General features: G+C 43.5%; 1 protein-coding gene across 1 annotated transcript; it reads left to right on the top strand.

Annotated features, from left to right (window-relative positions):
* Positions 1 to 2,102: 2,102 nt before the first annotated feature.
* Positions 2,103 to 14,937, top strand: LOC147628715 (protein FMP32, mitochondrial-like). Its single transcript, XM_086813946.1, has 9 exons — positions 2,103 to 2,912; positions 3,066 to 3,197; positions 3,513 to 3,572; positions 13,458 to 13,534; positions 13,627 to 13,683; positions 13,805 to 13,871; positions 13,972 to 14,035; positions 14,384 to 14,454; positions 14,575 to 14,937. The coding sequence occupies exons 1-8, from the start codon at positions 2,658 to 2,660 to the stop codon at positions 14,437 to 14,439; spliced, it is 768 nt and encodes a 255-aa protein (XP_086670072.1). The 5' UTR covers positions 2,103 to 2,657; the 3' UTR covers positions 14,440 to 14,454; positions 14,575 to 14,937.
* The last annotated feature ends 6,031 nt before the right edge of the window (positions 14,938 to 20,968 follow it).

The following is a 20,968-nucleotide window of genomic DNA, read 5'->3' as shown; positions in this document are numbered from 1 at the left end:
ACCATATTTCAACACTCCCCTCAAATGGGTCTCATCCCAAGAAGGTAATGTGACATACATAGACATGACATTCTCCCCCCCCCTCTCCCCCCCCTCCCCCTAATGGAGACACATACATCAGTTAGCCTGTATCATCGATGGTGGGCTAGAGGTATTACATCAACATGACAGGACATCATGGACATGAACATAGACATCATCACATCCATATACATATGGGCACATCTTCACCAAGGGTTGCCCGGTCCCAAGGTTGACATCAACATAAGACATGACATAAAACATCATCACACCTAGAAAATGTGTTCTTGTGGAGCATCCTCATGATTTGCTTCCACCATGAAGTTGCTTTGTTGCTTCTCCTTTGACCAACAATTCTTCTAAAGGTGGCCACATGCATCACATACAAGCTTAGGCTTGTTTCGATGACGACATTGGGCCATTACATGCCCCATCCTTCCACAATGGTTACATTTGATATTGGATTTGTTAAAGAATGCAGTTTCCCTACTGCTTGTTGAGCTTTGTCGTGTACCTTTTAGTTTCTTATCTTCTTCATAGACAAAGAGGATTCAACACCTTCAAGAGTAAAATTTGGTAGATTAGTAAGAATTGTTACCACAGAAGAAAATTCTTGAGACATGCTCTTGATTAAGATTGCAATTGCATCTTTCTCATCCACAGGTGCCTTGATACCTGGAAGCTATATCATAATGCTCTTCATCTTACCTACATGCTTCACAATGAGTCTTTTAACTCCATATCAAGCTCATAAGATTTATTTCTGAATTCTTTGCCTAGCTCCAAATACTTTCTCTAGCTCATCCTAGGCTTTGTTGACATGCTCCTTGTTGTGCTGATACGATGAATGATATTATCCCCAAGACTTAACCCAATGATGGCCATGGCTAAATGAGAAAGGTCTTATTGAGATTTTTATTGTATCTTAGTAGTGTCTAATCCTCTTACATATTGGCAATGTGTGTGCATAATGCATTGAATTATAGTACATGGAAATGAAATACTTGCACTAACTTGAGCTATTGACCAATTAAAGGAGTGCTTGTGGATGCTTAACCTCTGGAATGTAAATTAATGTGTAAATGCTATATGCTTGGCACATGAGTGTGCACTAGTGAACGATCCTTGCAATATGATTGAAGTACAAGTAATGCCTTGAGTGTTTAGAAAGAGACAACTCAAATGATGAATGATGGTATGATTATGCACTTTAAAACACACCCAACGACCTCCCGTTTAGTGATCTGGATTAGAGATTAATGACAAGATTGAATTTAGCCTTGGTTCAAAGGCAATGACACGAAATAGGGGCATCCACTTGAGATAAGCTCTTGGGAGCTTGTGGGGGGCTTAGGGGAGCAGGTTTGTAGCCCGGCAAATCGGTCTAGAGAAGCCTCAGGCAGTACGCATAGGTTGGAAATGGCAGAGAGAGCTTTAATTTGAACCACTTTTCAAGTCGATTGGTGCACCATAGCTCCCATGAAAGGCAAATAAGCAGAGTGTGGTCTCATAGCTTCAATGGTGATGAAGGGCGTTAGTGATTAATGTCATGCCTAATCCAACTTAGTGATACTGAGGAAGGCCTAGGATCTTGTGGTGCTCTAATATTCTGTTAAAAAGAGTGGATGTGAAGAGAGTATGAGTGCATAACCAAGCTATGGTAGATGAAAGATGAAAGAAGACATACTTAGAGCATAGTGTTAACACTAATGAAGATAATCAAGATACGAGTTAGGACTAATCACATACTTACATTTTTGCATTAAGAGAATGAGTTTGTTACATCCATTTATAGCTCTCATAGGGCTCTCATCCACATGCTCCATGCAGCACCATTGTGCCATCCATGTGTTCATAAATGCCCATATGCCTTGTGCACCCTTGCACCTTGCATGTGCCTACTTTTTGACTGACTACCCTTTAACATTCATCCATTCACATCCTCTAATAACCTTAGCTTGCATCCATTCTAGTTTCATGACATCCTAAGCTCCATCTACCTTGCTCCCACATGCTCCCACATACATGTGCCCCACAGATGACATACTGTTACCATATTTCAACAACCAATTACACAAAGAGAGGCATTCCTTGACAATCGAGAGCACCTCCGCTCCCCTTGCCCCTTGGCTTTGTGTCCTCTGCTTCGTTCTTGCTGGCATCACCTCTACGTATGGGACAAAGAATTAGAAGCGCACGCTACCTTCACCAAGTCGTGAGAGAGAGAGAGAGAGAGGCCACCTTCCCTGCATGTGTCCCCCACAACAATTAGAGCGCACGCTTGCACAACCTCTTGCAAACAGATCCTTTGAGCCGAAGAAAGGAGGAAAAATATGTGTAACGCGAAAGATGCTGCAAATTTAAGTACTTGTCTGCCCGCTTTTCGTTGCGCCCCAAGGGAAGAGTTCTCCTTGGATCTAGCCTAACATTTCTCATCAACTCTGCAGGTCTGTGCAATTTACAATGGCTTGCTGAAAGGAACTTTAACTGCGTCAAAGAAAACCCTATGTTGTTGGAAGCCCTAAAGCTACACTTGCGTTGAAACGCTAAACTGAGTGCCTGAGCTGAAACCCTGAATTGAGATCTGGACTTGAGACCTTGAGTTGATACAGACCCCGAGTTGAAACCCTAACTTAATGGGCACGGCACCTGCAAGGAGCGTGGCAACAAAGCTGTATCGTGCGTACTGCGGGCATGTTGCAGGTCCCTTGGATCCGAAGCCTCTGGAAAGGCCCTTCCTGCTCGAGAAACGTATCGGCCTGAGCTCAGGTAACTGCAGGCCTTCAGTTGCTTGGAACTACTTCACATCAAGGGGCCTCTACACAAGACATGTCTCACAGCTTGCCCCAAATGACGCCAACAGGGTCATACTTGTTGACACTCTCGCATTGGTAGGGTTTCCTCTTCTTTGTTTTTGTGTTTTTGAGCGCACGGTGTTCCTTGTGGGTTAGTCCATGGGTTGTACTACTTTGCTGCTTGCGACAGAGACCCCATGCTCAACACTGGTAAGGTCTAAAGCCCTCTCTATAGTGCCTTTGCTTCAGGTCCGAAAGTTGGAAGCACAAGGCTTTACGGTCAACCAGGCAGAGGCCATCACTGCAGCGATGACTGACGTGCTCAATGACTGCTTGGAAAGTGTTGCACAGTCTTTCGTGTCAAAGTCCGACCTTCAAAAGGTACCATGGCTCTAACATTTATATCCAAGGATACCAAAAACTGCCATCTAGTAGCACCCTCGGGGTGAATTCTACAGATACCATATCGTGCATGAACAATTTAATATTTCTTTCATGGGCTTGATGCATAATTTGGTATATTTCTGATTACAAAAAGGGTGTGTCAAGTTTTTCAACCTTCACGTACGTACTTAGGCTGAGAAAGCATCGTTCCACTATGGATAGGTTAATCATGCGTCTTTTCAAGCACATGGTTAGCTTGAAGTCTTAGTCTAATTTTATATGATCTTGTTCTATGTTGCGTTATGTGAACAGAGTGACATGTTACAGGAAGCTGCTCTGTCAAAACTCAGGGCAGATATTCAAAGTTCACAGGTATTTTACCAGTTTAAGCATCACTTAAGCCTGGATTGGCAAGGCACTTTCATGTTACCGTCACACAACACATGAAAAGCCATTGCAAAATTTGAAGTACAAGTTATCTGTCACATACGGAAGCTCTGGGAGTCTTCCTTCAGCCCTAAGCACTGCATAGGAACTCTTGATGCAAGAACACTCAGCATATACAGAGAATAGAGAGAGAGAAAGAGAGATGGCTGTGTATTCAGTATGTTCATACAGTATAAAAAGGTACACATCTTTTGTGGCCTTTGGCCTTCCCAAAAAAGGATAACAAAAAGCCTAAATCTAGACCTAATTCCATAGGGGAGAGAGATAAACTGAATGGCCACATGGCTAAGCCTTTTATAGGCTCCCCAAACACCAATTAAGCTGGCCAACCAGCAGTCAGCCTACAGAAAATACCCAATAACCTAGCCGACCAGTAGTTGGCCCATATTCTGCTGTAAACTGCTGCTGACCACCTACAAAGCATGCTGCACAGTGGCCGACTGGTTCTGAGACCTTTGGGCTGCCTTCCGGTGCATACTTGAGCCTGGCTAGTGCCCTAGTCTAATGTCTATTGCCGCCCATCAAGGGTTAGCCTTGGTTTAGGCATGTCCATGTGCATGCACATGAGATCCCCTTCTGCTAAACTTGATGACAGGAGTCCAATCTTTGACCCTGGATGACTGTCATTATCCCTTGTTTCCACATATGGTCTCCTACACTTGGCATTCGTCCCTTCCTAGCAAGTGTGGGAGACCATACGTTGAGACATTCTTCCCTTCTTGGCAACCTTTTCACTAAAAACCTTGCCTTAGGTCTCTGAATCCACTCAAATTTGATGTAGAGATTTGTGCATCTGTTTCACTTTGTCCCCTTGCCTTCTTGCCTTGTCCCTAAACACAAACATGAATCCTTCTTCTTGGAACTGATCATGGCATCCTTGGCTTCACCTCTTGGATGAACTTCATCCCTTGGAGTGCTCCATAAAAGCTTCTGGTGCAGCCCCAACTGGCTACCAACTCTCATGAATTCCTCCCCTTGGTTTTGTTTGACCCAACCAGCTTTTGGGGGTCTTGACATATGCTGAGTTTCTCTCCTTGGACTTGTGCACTTCTTTTGGGACACCAACATCACTTAACATAGCTCAGCTTGATGCTGATACAATGTTGCTAGGTCACTACAGCACCAAAAGATCAAGACACGGGCGATGGTTGACTGGTTCTGAGACCTCTGGGCTGCCTTCCATAACTTGAGCCTGGCTAGTGCCCTTGTCTAATGTCTATTTGCAACCCATCAGGGATTAGCCTTGGTTTAGGCATGTCCATGTGCATGCATGCACATGACATTATCCTTGAATTGACTTGTAGCTCAACCTTATATATCCCTTTACTGCATATAAGGGACCATTTGGACAAGATTTTTCAAAAGCATCATGCAAACCTTTGTCTACATCTATATATTGAACCATGTTGGTGAAATTTTCTCTCTTTTTTTTGTATGTAGCAATATAAAAGCGTGAATTTTGAAGCAACTTTAAGGCACAAAACTGAAAGTATACAAAAAATAAGAAGAGAGAAACTGATTGACAACGCTTCACTTGCTTCTCTTAATCTAATCTATATAAATTATAAAGATGAAATGTTTACAAAGAGTTTGCCAGATCTTTGAAATTGAATTGCCTACAATCAAGCCCATTCAAACAAGCATCTATTGAGTGTGTAAGAATCCAATAGCATGCAAACAAGCAAGAAGATGGAAGGGAAGAGCTCACAAGTAAACTAGTGTAAAGAAATTGCTTATTGACAAAAATGACTTATAAACAATTGACTAGTTTTCACACTAGGCCGACCAAACCTAAAAATGGTCCAACCTCTATTACTAGTCTTAAGCAAGTATGTACACTAAGTCTTTAGACTTTTCCTATTTGACACTAAGCACAAGGTAAGGTTGCTTTATATGTTCCAGTGCCATCTTACAAAAGATAAGTCACCGTTCGAGCGGGTAAGATGGCAAAGCGGTAGATCGGGTGGGTGAAACCATGTTAACTTACGGAGTGGTTAACATAACCCCCTTCCTAATGGTGACTGCGTTCTCGTGTTACCCAAGTTGGTGGTGAAGTTGTTTCCGGGATGGAAAGGTGTGGATGGTCCATATTACACCACGAAGTTCGCACGCGAGGTTAAATGGTATGATTTGGGACTGATGCGCAGCCAAATGTCGGGCATATTAGTGAGAAGCTTATGAGTACGAGGACCACCATGAAGTTCGCATGCGAGGTTAAATGGTATGATTTGGGATTGATGCGCAACCAAATGTTGGGTATATTAGTGAGAAGCTTTGGGTAGCTTTGGTGGCAGCTTGCAGGCAACTTGTCGAGGTGGCATGAAAGGCATAGGCGATGAAGTTCGTCATGTGAGTGCACTTTTTGTTGTGGAAATGGTTGGGATCCTTTGAAATTAGATAGTTATTGGTAGAAGCGGTCCACACCCTGTGATTGGTGGAATATGAGTGTGTGAGGACCACCATGGAATGATTTGCATGGACAGATGGCAGTACGGATCTTATTGAGGTGACATTGTTAGAATTTGTGCATGTCTAGTGTGGGAACTAGCCCTCATGTGAGTAGGGCAATCCTGTCCTATGCCCATATAAAGACCCCTCTCCCCTTGTATTAATCATCCATCCCAGCGTATATGTACTAATGCCCATTTGTTGGCTGCTGTACCCCCTTTGTAAAACCTCATGCTAATATAAGAACTTGATCATTACCATTTTTCCGGTTCCACACTTTTATCAGATGTGCCTTTTTCTGGCAGTTGTATCAAGCCACTAGTTCCTCTTTGGCCACATGTTATAGCTAGTTGTTTTAAGTTTATGCTTTTCATTTTCTACTCGGGACATTTAGTTTCCTTGAGTTTTGGATGTATTGGTACTTTTGTCCCATAGGCCACTTTGGTCTCTTGTAGATGTTGATATATCTTTCTTTCTCTCTCTCTCTCTCTCTCTCTCTTTTATACTTCTACCTGTGCACACTCTAATAACATGATATTATACCTTGAGCTCATAGCCTAATGCTTAGAGATTGGGCGTCTTCGTGGCGAATACGTTGGCCAAGGGAGGTTTTGTTGGTGTAGAATTGGACTTGAAGCAGAGGATGCATGCATTGAATCTCGTTGGAGGTACGTGCAAGGTTGAGGGTTCTTGAGACGATGGGTCGTACCACGGGCTAGGCCTACGTCCGTCATGGTCTCCATTCAGAGATGTACTTGGAGGGTCGGTGTTGATGAGGTTAGCTGCAGGTGCATGTGGTTGTGTAGGTGCATGTGGTTGTGTGTGTTGTGAGATGTGATATATGAAAAAAAATGTGATGCCCATAGTGAAATATGCAAGTGACGTGCATGGGCAACAGGCGGAAGGTGTGTCCCTATGTGTTTGCACCTCCAACTTGAAGATTTCACCAACCCAACTACTTTCTTTGACATTTTCTAGACATCCCTTTTCTTGGGGAGTCAATATCTTAAGATTGTTGATGCATGGCAGTTGGCTTTGCCTGTAGTAGCTGCAATGCAGTTGGGCGGTGTAACTGAAGGAGATAGCACAGGTAAAAGCATAAACAGTAAACATATGAGAGAGTGCAAAGGAGAATGAGAGTTGGACAAGATCACCTTTTATAAAAGTAGTAAAGCTTTACAATGGCAATGGCCAGCAATTGAGTGTTGAACTATGTGCAAGGGAAATGGATGAAGGAGTGAATAATGGGAAACTCCTTATATAGTGCATGAGTGAGCTGGCCGATTGCCTCTAGGGTTGGCCGACTGCTCACATGACAAATAAATAGAAGAAATACAATAAAATGTCAGATAAATGGTAAAAGCTCTAGAACATTGAGATGCACAATTCTAACACCCCCTCTGCAGCTCATAGTGTGCAAGAGTCGGAAGAAGATAAATCGATGAAGATGCAACCATGGACCCTCCAGCACCGCGAATACTGGAATCACCTCGGAGAGAGCACCCACCAACCTGTTTCCTCGAAGCAAGATGTCACCACGAACAGCAAGGAACTTTGCTTGGTTACGAATTCCTACACAAGTGTGCAGTGAACTCCAAAAATAGATGATGAGCTGTTGGACATACCGCGCCCATAATCCCCAACAGTGGACGGAACACATCACGTCCCAAAAGCCTCGAACAATGAACTTGGAACAGATCCAGTTCAGAATCTCTGCTGTACCAAAGATAACCATGTCTTGCCAGATGTCTAATGCTTGGAACTCCGAATCACGGCCCCCATGCACCAGTAAGTGGAGCTGTAATCAGCCCTCCCTCTCTTGCCCACAAGCCTCTTCTGGCTAGAAGCACATGGGGGCAAAGTTCAAACTGTATGTGTACTAGAGAAGCATACCATCAAGGGTCTCCTGAGCCGGAAGCGCCCTGGGAGCCCTAGAAGCGGTACTAGAATCTGTATCACTATCTTGTGTCGTGTCTTTGCCTTTTCTCTGAGATGAAGCCTTGCCCTTGGTCTTGTCCTTCTTCTTGGACAAACAATCCTTGGACAGATGTCCTTTTTCCCGCAAGAGAAATAACGACTTCGACCTTTCTTCTGAATTGAGGAAAGTGCCTAGTTAGAATTGTTGATTGACACCTTCAACTTACCCTATGAGATGAGAATGGACTTCTCCTCCAAAAGTAGGGAGCTAAGATCATCAAAATTCAACTGAGTGGATGTGACATGGCACCGCAAAGAGTGAGAAATAACATCATAGTCCCGAGGAAGCTTGGTGAGGATAAGAGCAGCCAGCTGAGAAGAGGACAAAGTAGCATCCATAGCCAGTAACTGGTCATGGATAACCTTGGCCTTCATGAGAAAAAACTGCATTGAATTGCCTTCAGGAAATAACAAGCCATAGAGCTGTAACACGCAGAAGCTCTGGGAGTCTTCTTTCAGCCTAAACACTCTTGGAAACATGCTGATGCAAAACGCAGACATGAAGATAGAGTAGAGAGAGAGAGAGAGATGCTGGAAATTCAGTATATTTATATAGTACAAAAAGGTACTCCTCTACAGCCCTAGGCTGTCTTCATAAAAAGGGTGATAAACACCAAAATCTGTCCTATACTAAGGACCCTAAGGATCCACTCCCTAAAGGAATGAATGGTTCAATCTATGAGCACACTTTGCCTTTTATAGGGTTCTTGGACACTTGGTATACTGGCTAACTGCTGGCCAGTCATTTATGCCTTAAATGCCCCTTCAGCGCTGCCCGACTGGTTTTCTTCCTTGATCAGGATGCGCCTGCTACTGCCCTGTCCTCTGGTTCGGCCGACCAGCTCTGTGAGCAGCCGACAGCATGTCTTTGCTTCTAACGCATTGTCAAGACACCCTCTTCATGCCCTCCAGGCCTTGCTATGAGTCCACACTTGTCCTCTTCTGTATCTTGTGCTCAAAATCCTAACTCTATCTGGTTCATACTCTTTATCTGGCTGCCTCTTCTGGACCAGCACCTGAGAATGTCCATGGCATCTTTCATGCACATGACAAGAGCTGTCCCTGCAAGGTAACTGCCCTCATCGATGAATCTCGTGCAAAGAGATCCTCCAATTTTGACCATACCTGATGAGCATTGGTGAGAGTTTGCACTGCCGGTGAGACCTCCTCTGCATAGTCACAAGGGACGGGGGACGGGGACGGGGACGGGACGGGGGACGGCCATAAGTAGGGAACGGGGACGGGGGAGGGAACGGCACTCAAAAAATAAATTTTTTTAAAGTTTTTCTACTCTACACTTATTCTACTTTGGAAGTACATCAAAATGAGGCTTGAGGGAGAGAGACTAGAGAGAGTAGATACACTCATAGAGTGTAGCTCGAGGCTTGAGGCTTGAAAGTTGAGAGAGAGAGTTGCTTGAACTCTGAAGTTTGAAGCCTTGAAGCCTTGAAAGTTGAAAACTTGAAGGGGTGTGTGTGTGCCTTGTAGCCTTGTAGCCTTGTTCTTATATAGATATTAGATAGGCAAGAGAGAGAGGCAAGGGCAAGAGAGAGAGAGGCATGGGCCAAGCCTCAAGGCCCAAGGCCCCAAGCCTAAAGGCCAAGGCAAGAGAGAGGCAAGGGCCAAGGGCCAAGGGCCAAGCCTCAAGGGCCAAGCCTCAAAGGCCAAGCCTCATGGCTCAAGGCATCCCCAAATAGCCAAGCCAAATAGCCATAAATGGCCAAGGCAAACGGCTAGAAACGGGCAAAAAAAAAAAACAGTCGGACTGTGCATAACGTCCCCCCACAGTGCTGTCCCCCATAGCCATCCCCGTTCCTGCCGCCGTCCCTTGTGAGGGACACCTCCAAGGGAACGTCCGACCTTCCCCCGCCGTCCCCGTTGTTGATCCGTCCCTCCGTTCCAACCGTCCGTCCGTCCGTCCCTTCCGTTCCTTGTGACTATGCTGTGATCAAGCATAGAATGCGCCTTCGAGTCTCGATTCTCCGAGTCTTGTAATTCCATAGCAAATTCATCCTCCTGATCTTGAGTCCACCTCCTAGAGTTTTGAGGACACTCGGGCTTCCTTTCAGTGCCCTGAACAATGTCCCACAAACCCTTGTGGATGAACGAGACCCGCATTTGAAGCTTCCAATGAGCGTAGTTGGGTCCTTTCAACTTGTCATCTTTGTTCGTAAGGGGGGAGCCATATCCACATCAGCAAAGAACAAATCTCAGCTCTCAAACACTTCTCTCAAGTGCTTTCCAATGAAGCGAGGCACCGGGAACAATCAGCCCCCCCTCTCAAACCGTAGAGAGAAAGAGGCGGGACAGCAGCAAAACAGTCCAAGATCCACCGGCAATCTCCTACTGGAAGGGCAGGGACTCGTGGAGGAAGAAGACAATGTAGGGCCACTTGTCTGGCACCACCAAATGCAAAGAACTCACCAAAAACAGATGCCGGTGCAGAAAACACAGCCACAACTCCACCTTTTACCTCTGAAGAAGAAAACACAACCAAGTGAACTGGCCGGATTGCCTCTGTAGGAGAAAATGCAGCCACCAAAACTGGTCTGCAGCAAACAGCCGGCTGGCTGGACCTAAAAACGCAGCACTGTTGTGAAATGCAGCCACTTGTTGTCACAGATCTGCAGCTGGGAGAGATGTGGAGAAAAACACACAGCAAAAGGAGGGAAAGGTGGGCAGATTTGCAGAGTTTGGAGCAGCTTGGACCTAAGCGTATGATACCATGAAGGAGATAGCACAGGTGGAAGCATAAACAGTAAACATACGAGGGAGTGCAAAGGAGAATGAGAGAGTTGGACAAGATCACCTTTTATAACAGCAGTAAAGCTTTACAATGGCAATGGCGAGCAACTGAGTGTTGAACTATGTGCAAGGGAAATGGATGAAGGAGTGAATAATGGGGAACTCCTTAGATAGTGCATGAGTGAGCTGGCCGACTGCCTCTAGGGCTGGCCAACTGCTCACAGGACAAATAAATAGGAGAAATACAATAAAATGTCAAATAAATGGTTAAAGCCCCAAAACACTGGGATGCACAATTCTAACAAGTAACTACATTGGCTAGGTGTGAACGTCCTTGGGCACAATCTCGTGAGCAAACCTAGCATTAAATGCTTATTTTCAGCAGTCGTAGGACTTTTAATCCTAGGCGACATCAGCATGCATGAACCGACCATGAGCAAAAACTCATATAAGCAGCCCATAGATTATTGCATAAATCACATCATTCATAAGATTTCAGCAAAGCATGTAAAGAGAACATGTGTGCTTGAGATCCCCTTGGGTTCTAGGAGCATACAAAGAGCCTCAAGCACTCTGTGCTTTAGTCCGAGGCAGCATAAAAGATCCTCTCATCTTCAGCCAACATATGTGCATATCCTCAACAGTTTTGGATTTGCATGAGTGGCTTCATAGAGTCTTCTATAGTGGTACTGGTTTAGCATATGGTTCAGCTTGCATTTGCTCTTCCTCGTCCTTGCATTGGGCAGTCCAGAGTCATCATTCTCATCATTGTACAAAGTTCTCCAAAGTAATACAAGCAAATACTTCTGCTTGTAGAGGGGGCCCTTCAGTGGATAATTGGGACCAATCTGGTGTTGGCTATCATCTTCTCTCTCTCTATACTCTTCTCTCTTAAGACTCACAAGTTTAAAGAAGGCTTTGTTGCGTGTTACGACGGTCAACCTATTGGATGCTACATTGGTATCAGAGCTGTAGGTTGTGACCCAACTTAGCTACCCAAAAGTGAGAGCATCCCGTAGGTGGTAAAATTGTGGTTAGGAAAAATCACCCAAGCCTCCACAATGTTAAGAGAGACTTCTTCAGAAAGCTACAAAGAAGTCATGGAAGGAGAGATCAACAAAGAAGATACCACCACAAGAACGCTTTCGCAATTCAGTGAAGACTTCGTCATTTTGGAACAAAACAGATTGCTCACGTGCATCCCGCACTTGGATGCCACGTGGACATATCTGTATAGCAGGTGGAGGACCCAGAGTGGAAATCTCTACTCTCTCTTCATGTCTGCGTTTTGCATCAGCATGTTTCCAATAGTGTTTAGGGCTGAAAGAAGACCCCCAGAGCTTCCGTGTGTTACATGAAGATCCGGAAACCTTGTATATAGAGATTGGTGCTCAACAAGCTCAGAGTTGGAGGCTTGAGTACCAGGGCTAATGTAGACATTGCGGGCCTCTAGGCTGTCTAGAGGGGGTGCCAACAGGGAGACAGTTTGGCAGTGTTCTCTAAGGAGCAGCCTTTTTTCTTGGAGGTAGAGAGTCAGACGACATGCTTTTTTGGGTTGAAGAGGGAGCACATTGTGTGGACTGGTGTGATACAGATTGGGTTTGAGATATGGACATCTGGTGCTTCATTTTTGGATTTTGCTGGATTTTTGGATCGGGAGCAGTTTCTTGGAGTAAGTGGTAGAGGCGGAAGCAGATCGACTTCTCGACTTGCTTTGGAGGTTTCCTTTTCCAGCTCCTTCGACTGGTTTCTCTCCCAGGATCTGAGAGGGGGTGTTAGCATTATTCATCTCCTAGTAGTGTGCCCAAGTTGTGTATCAGGGGTGCCTAGATTTATCCCGGGCAGCACCATATTTTTCCCTCTGGTCAAGGTCCTTGGTTGTAGGGTTGGCCACCCATATTCACATGTTTATTATTTTCTAGTCGTGGGTCTTTTTTAGAGCAAGTCGGCCAGCTCCAGTAGGGGCTATATAAGGCCAGGCTCTTACTCATTTGTAGACACCTTGACAAGGGATTCCAGGCCCAGGTCCTCCCTGACGGGAGTAGTTGTTCATCATGCCCTCACCTACGAGGACCACCCCTTACACAGGGCTGTTTGTATCATTGCTTCTTCATCATTATGCAGATTTCGTTTTCTTTCTCTTTGTGCCTATGTCTCATGCTTTCCGCTGCGCACTTTTGACAAGTCTCTCCGGTGCATCAATCATATGACACCCTAGTACAGAGGGTGCATGTGACAAGATGAAAGACCAGGTTATGATTGGGAACGGCTAGTGTGGAAGGGGGTTGCTAGCTGCTAAGAGTTGTTTCATTCTGAAATGGGGCTAAGATTTACTAAGGAGGCTGGAAATCGCGCATGTGGGGATGTATAAATGAGGGCTGGGGAGGCTGTATATAGCCTCGCAAAGCTGGTTTGCTGGGCCAGATCACTGGGACAGGTTTACATGCTTGCTGGCTAGCAAACCCTTGCTTCCTGTAATAGCTCACATTTGATCTTAAAAATGGTTTTTTCAATTGTTTGCCTTAAACAGTTCGTTTTAACCATTAAACCATTTTTCCATGCAATGTTAATGTAGATGAATAGTTAGTTAGCATTTCTAACTGTCAAAATTTATGTGCCTTACTTGCTCGGGGCATGCAGGAGAAAAGGGTTTCAATCATACAGCGTGAGACAGAAAAGATAAGGACTGATATTGACAAATTACGCAGTGAAATGAGGTTCAACTTGGATCCACTTTCTCTCAATATACATGAGCTAGATTGTCACTTTTTATTTCCTGTAACAGTCACTAGATTCCATACATCTACAGGTATGAGATGGAGAAAGTTTCAGCAGGCCAACGCCTGGATCTGAACCTAGAACGGGGGTAAGGTATCAGCTTTTAGCTAATATGGCAGCTTATCAAACATACAAAATCAATTTTCTAGGAATCTGGAGGAGTTTGAAGTGGACTGGTAGATTTGTTAGGTTGGTTTGCCTTCTTTCAGGAGAATGAGTGAAGAACTGGCAAATCAAAATGCAGAGACCTCCAATTTAACTAACAAACTTAACAAGGTGAGGACTAGATACGGTCCACACCCCTTTTTGGTTTGATGTGGTTTGTCTTCCTTTCATCAAGTTTATTCTCAATCAAGCAACTACCCCTCATAAGCAGGAAATACATGCTTTGAAGATGCAACTGGAGGCATCAAAGTACGAAGTCATCAAATATTGTTTAGGTTTGTTTCTAACTACCAAAGCCTCGTTCTGCTGTTTATAAACTACTTGTTTTGGCAGGGTTGACACTTCCGTGCTCTGAGTTTATTCAGCTTATTGCACTCCAAAAGTGGTCTTGATTTATGACACTTGGGGAAATTAGAATGATCTTAAGCCTAGCATTCTCCTTCAGACTTAAGAGCAATTAAACTAAGAGAAATAATCGCTAGATACATATTCCTCTTTTCAAACTTATACGATTTCATGGTTTTTGGAGTTTTTTTTTTTTGCCTTCTTGGCCGTCTTCTTTAGGGAAATTTCCCATCTGTTGCAAACATTGTCTTTACAAAATTTCTTCTAATGTTCTGCAGGTACAATTGTATCTGTGATTGCACTGGGTCTGGGTTTACTCCGCGTTTTTAAATGAGTCTCATCTATGCAGGTAGTGCTTCCTTGTGGAAACCAGGTTCTCTTATGTTATGGTGGAATGCTGTGCTTTGTCGTGTCCTACTTACTGTTATGTAGTCAGCATTTGACATCTGCCGCTTGTTTTCCATCTCAGGTCTCCAGGTTTTGGTGTTGCAGAAGCACAACCCTAATCTTATGACAGGTCGATACTCATTTGCAATAACCCTTCTCCGAGGAGAATTTACCAACAGATGTTCAAGAGAAATAGATCTTAAACATCCAGTATACCTTGAACCCTTCATGGTTGCAAGATACAGAGATTTTCAAGAGGAAAACATTCAGTATACCTTGAACATCATTTCATGGTTGCAAAGATAAAGCTCTCAAATTAAAGTTTTTATGTTGCAGCTGATAATGGCCACACTTCATTCTTTTGTAAAATTACGATTAAAGTTTTGTGTAGCTGGGAAAGATGTAAATGGCCACATAGCAAATACAAAGCTTAATCATTTGAACTTCATAGCAGTGAGTTTGACCACAAACCTTTCGGACGCCCACCAGTAGTGAGAAGGCATCCTAAGTGATTTGGGCTCGAAATTTACCCAAACTTGGTTCGTGTTGATTCACGAGTCCACTTAACTTGTGATGATCCTTCTTGCCTAAACTTACTATATTTAGAGTAAGTTTATAAAAAATGAAAGAATACTAAAGCAGATTGAAATGCAACTCCAATCGGTTATTTATAGGTAGAGTTTCAATTTATGGAAACAAAATGCCCCAACAGAGAGGAACTTGAACTTGGTTCTAAGGTGAAGAAATGTTCAAAGTGGGCTCCCTTTAAAGGTGGTATTCCAATTTGGTTCCAAGGTGATAAAATGTCCAAAGTAGACTCCCCTTGAGAGGTGGTGCTGTGTTGGCTTGCACTATGTGAGCTTGTGGAGTGATTTGGGGGCTGCCTTGTGGGTATGTCTACCCTTGATGGTGTTGCAAGAAAGAGATTCATCTTCATTGTCGAGTGGGGTTAGTGAGGTCACTTGGTAGAGGCCAGTAGGGGGCATTCTCAACTTGGGGTTGATGCCAAGGGTTTGAAAAAGTGTCTGACATGGATTGAGTACTTCTAGGCTAGGGCGAACCTTGATGGTCTTGGTTGTGCTCTTACACTCCAGAGGTCCACCCAAAGATGGGACGATTGAACACCATTTTCACTGAGCCTGGTGGTGAATTTAACGCTTAAAGGACCGTGGCACCTCCTGTTTTTATGGGATCTTCGGTTCCTCCACCCAAGTCTCTCCATTTACTTGCTCATTTCTTCTCAAGGCTCCTTGTTAGAGGTGGACTTGAAGGAAATTTGCCTTCTTATCAGGGAAGCAACGTGTTGAGTGCTGGTCATTTGATGGGGCTGAAGGCTAGATGTGTTTGTGGATGTATGGTTGATACACATAGAGTCTCACGTGAGCGGACTTCTAGCGGTCCCTATGTGGTTGTTGGTAGTTGGGTAAACCAGTTCAAGTTTATCGATAACATTATTAGAAAGTAACGTGTTAAGGAATAGGGATTGCACAAGTTGCAAAAAACGAATGTTTTTTAGTTTTTTTTTCTCATCATGTATGGTTGGGTTCATGTTACGTCTGGTGGTTCATGGGCATGTGGTGAGTTAGGCTCACACAAATTTGATGGGATCACCAAATGATTGGCTAGGTTCATGCCATGTCTAGTCGTCGTAACTTGCTAGCCTCACGTGGGTCATGTGAGCTAGACTCATGCAAATTTGGTGGGCTCACGTCATGTCTAGCTATGACTTGCTCGGCTTACGTGGCTCAAGTGAGCTAAACTCATGCAAATTTGGTGTGTTCACGCCACATCTAACTATGACTCACACATGGGTTTGGGAAGCTAGACTCACGCGAATCTAGTGGGCCCACATCACAACTGGTTGGGTTCACATCACATTTAGTTGTGGCTTTCTATGCTCATGCGGGTTTGGTGAGACTCACACGAATTTGATTTCTAGGTGGAAAGTGGGGGCCCATACCTATGATAGGATTTATGAGAAATAATTGGTCTTTAAGTGCTCATAAGGATAAGTGTTTTTCCTTGGAATTTGACGCCGGTACATTTTATAAATGTTAAACACTTCCAAAACAAGTCCAAGCGATGAAGGAAAAGAATTGCGCCAATTACTTGGCTCGTTGTCACACGTGAGCCCACAATCGCGTTGAAAACCAAACGTGACATGAGCCTGCAAAGACATGACATGGGGCTGAACAAATATTAGGTGACCCTAGTCTAAGACGTGATGTGAGCCGACATTACGTGAGCCTAGTGGTAGCTACACCTAATATTGTACTAGGCAACTAACACCGCCTTGAAGACTTGTAAAGTCTCACCTACCTGTTTCAGAAGTAGGGGATTTATGGAAGTGAAAATGTTTAATGTTATTTTTTTGTTGTATGTATAGTTGTTCTTTGCTACCCGAAGTATGCAATGCATGAACAAGAAAAAGAAAACAACTTCCACAGCCTAATCCATAAGATTGGACCTTCTAGCCATTGTTTTTGGAGTGGATCTCACCCCTAAACAAAGGCTAAGAAATCCAGTGGCTTAATGCAACAAAACCCACAAGATTGGAGCATCTAAAAAATGTTTTTAGAGTGGATCACACCCCTAATCACAAAGGATAAGAAACCCCTTGGCTTAATGCAACAAAATCCAAGCCTTTTTAGTTTAGACCTTATGTAAATGGCCAAGAAAAACATGGTTTTCTCTTTCCAAAACCTGCAAATTGAATGTCCTAAAACTAATGCAAACAAGGTTGAAAAAAAAAACTTATGAGGCTCCAAAATCAGATGTCTTTTGGAGTGTGATCTCCTAATCAACATTGAGATAGTCTCAATAGGTAGTCTTAATAGGTTGGGATGGATCGAAAATTCCCTTAAACTACTCCTTGAGGGCATTGCCAAATATGTTCAAGTAAAAGCTCACCTAGCCTTGTCAAAACATGTCTCGTTTGGGAGATTTGCCTTTGAGCCATGGAATGTAACTTCTCGGTTGTGAGTGTGCTAGCCATGTATCTGTACTATGTTGTCACATCGGAGAGTTTCTCATAGCCATGGGGTGTGGAGGAAGAGCTTTAATCACCTAGATGGAGGCAAGAATATGATTCCTATACTATGGATCAATAATCCAAGAGGGCGAATGAGGGCAAGCTCATGAGAGGGAGATCCTATAAACATTCCTACCCAAGCATGCACATGCACCCATCTATCTATGTAAGGATTCAACAAAACACAAGCAAGAGACTAGGGAGAAGAGGGTAGAGAGATCACAAGTATTCTATTGCAAGGGGAATGATTGTGTATTGCTTTATGTCAAAAATTACCTTATATACAAATTGTTAGTGTTCACATTTGGTCGACCATAACTTAAACATAGTCCATGGCCACTATGCCGCCTTAAGCAAGTATATACACAAAGGCATTGAATTCCCCAGTAGATGTAAGGCTGCTTTATATATTCTATTGCCATATTACAAACCATAGGCTTCCACTAAGGAAAAGTAAGATGGTGAAGCACCTTATGATTGCCTTATGGTAGGCCTTACTGTAGGACGGACACACGAGACTGTGTTAATTGGAGTGGTTTTAACAGTGAGCTTATGAGAGAAAGTAGGGCTATTGTTCTCTTATTTTCAGACCCTACCATCTCCCATGGCATGTAGACATCTATCATTGGCATGGGGCTAGTTGGGATTGTCTCAAATTCACTAGGGACTGTCCTTTCCTAAACCTCTTCCCTAGAGTCTCTCCTATCACTAGTGGTGTTCCTTGGGGTGTAACTAGGTCCACCTTCTTCATGTGTTGATCCCTAGCCTTGTTAATCCAATTCTAGGATTAACAAGAGCTACCGCCATTATCTTACATCAAGGAGTCACGATAGATACACCAAAGGGTCATACATTCAAGATATAAAGCAATAGTGTCCAAAGCTACAACTTGGACAGGCGCCCGTAATGGTGTGACGGAGTATTTATGGCAATTCCTGCTTCAAGAGCGTGTGGTAGCAAGTTAGGATGAAGTCCTAAGTGATGTACTTCATGGATATATTATGAGAGTAGTCATTGTAATAGCATTAGGCCTCTTATAAGCCTAAATTGCTCGGCCGACCATAGTTTAAGTGAGTGTGAACACTTATGGCCATGTATATTCTCATAATACAACATACTCTCCCATTGTGCAATTGAGTGTTGCTCTTGCTAATCCTCTTGCCAATCTCTCTCCCTAATGCATGCTAGTGAGTGTGTGTGAGTGAAGTGAGGTGAGAGGAAGGACGAGGACCCGTAGTGCAACGCGGCGGTGTGACAACACTCCGGGAGACATGGTGGAATTACTTCTCAAGGCGTTGTAGAGCTTGGAGACCTCAAGGGTTACGAGTTCAGCCATTGGAAAGATCCTCACGATAGTTGCGGTTCACCAGGTAATCTCTTTTTGGATGTGTTTCAAGGAGGGTTAGGGTGAGCCATAACAAGCCTTTAGATATATATGCTTCTCAATAACTAGTTTAGGGTACTCACCAATGCTTGTGAGGGTACTCACCATTTCTTGTTTCATGCTTGGAGTCTCAAATAGCTAGGAAAACTTTTCTTCTCTCTAAGTCAAGCCTTGAGTTTTAACACATCTTCTTTACCTTCTCTTTACCTCTATAGATGTCAGGTTGCTACCTTCTCTTCAATTGAAACTTAAAACTTTGGTGGCTAAGACATCACCTCCTTCTTGAGGTTTCTTCTTACTTGGATCTTGATGAAGCTGTGCCTAGGAGTAGATTATCAAGCACTCTATTCTTGCTTACATTCCCCTTCTTTCTTAATGGGCTCCTCTATACCAATTTTGACGCCTCTTCTATCTCTTATGTAGACTCTTCTTTCTTATGGAATCTTTTATCATGGGGAGCCTCCTTAGCTATCTTGGGAAGCCTTGATGCATCTTTAGTGTCTACTCTTCTCGTCTATCTTGGAGAGCCTCTTCTCGTCTATCTTGGAGAGCCTCTTCTCGTCTATCTTGGCGAGTATGACACAAGTTGGCAACGACTATTGTTCTTCTATTTTTTGGGAGAAAAAAAAACAATAAGTGTGGGAGCCCTAAAGCTCTTTTTTTGGGAGAAAAAAAAAAGCAAGGGTGGGGAGCCCTTGTTGAGGGTTCTTTACATATGTAAAAATGGAACATGGAACATGAAGAGCAAGAGATTTGGTCTCAACACCAAAAAGACGGAGAGGCTTTGAAGGCAACTACGGAAGCACACATGTGAATAAATTGTGCTATAGGTGCAAATAACCTTTCTCTTCTCGTTGATTCTTTATTCTTTGACATTCTATATACGAATGATGGTAGCCATTACATGTAAGATTCATGCTATGCTATAATGTGAAACCTTTAAGACGCCCATCATTAGTGAGAAGGCATAGTGATTTGAGCTCGAAATTTACCCAAAATTGGTTCATGTTGATTCACGAGTCCACTAAACTTTTGATGATCCTTCTTGCCTAAACTTACTATATTTAGACATTTTTCACATATAATAAGAAGTTTACCATAAATGAAAGAATACTAAAGCACACTAAAATGTGACTCCTAGGTAGGCAAACCCAGTTATTTATAGATAAAGTTTCAATTTATGGAAACAAAATACCCCAGCAGAGAGGGAACTCGAACTTGGTTCTAAGGTGAAGAAATGTTCAAAGTGGGCTCCCTTTAAAGGTGGTACTCGAACTTGGTTCCAAGGTGAACAAATATCCAAGCAGACTCTGTAATGATGGGGAGAGAAGAAAGAGAATGCACTCATAATGGAGTACCACATGCACTTAAGGGAGTACCACATGCACTTAAGGGAGTACCACCATAGCCATAGAAGCTTGGAGCTCCAAGAAGTATGACTTGATTAGCCAAAATGATTAGATGTCCCTAATTACAATTTGTTCACTTATATACTTGCCCACCTTTTCACACTTATTAATGTTGGGCCCCCGGCCATATCCATGCCCATGGGCTCCCCTTATGCTCAAACCCAAGCCCCTTTCATTACAAATCATCCTACCTAAAGGTTTCTTCTTTGAAACCATGTATGGAGTAATGTATGGGCTGTTGGGAATCTTCTTGACTGACTTCATGAATGTGGAAGTACATTTGTTGCAATTCCGAAAGTGTCTCACACAAGAGAACTCCACATAGAGCTGTCCACTTATTTGATGTACATATGGACTGCTCTCTATGATGTCCCATAAGCCCACGGAGTCTTGTTGAACTTTTATTGATGAGTGGTGAAGTACATCAATGGCCATGGCTGTCCATACAGTAAATTTACAGCAATGGCACCCTTCATATCATCATCCCAATCCATGCAAATAACTGTCCAACGACACCATACAGTTGTACTAGTTTATCCACTATGATTCATTGCTTGTAGAAGCTCTGGATGGTCTTTCATGAAGCTTTCGAACTGCTAAGAAGCTTCTTCATTAGGCAAGCCTCTCCACTTCACAAGGTACCCAACAATAG

Source organism: Cibotium barometz, chromosome 19 (genome assembly GCF_041138505.1).
Source record: "Cibotium barometz isolate CiBa-2024 chromosome 19, ASM4113850v1, whole genome shotgun sequence".
Lineage (NCBI taxonomy): Eukaryota > Viridiplantae > Streptophyta > Polypodiopsida > Cyatheales > Cibotiaceae > Cibotium > Cibotium barometz.
The sequence above is the reverse complement of the archived record's forward strand: the minus strand, read 5'-3'. Positions and strand labels throughout refer to the sequence as shown.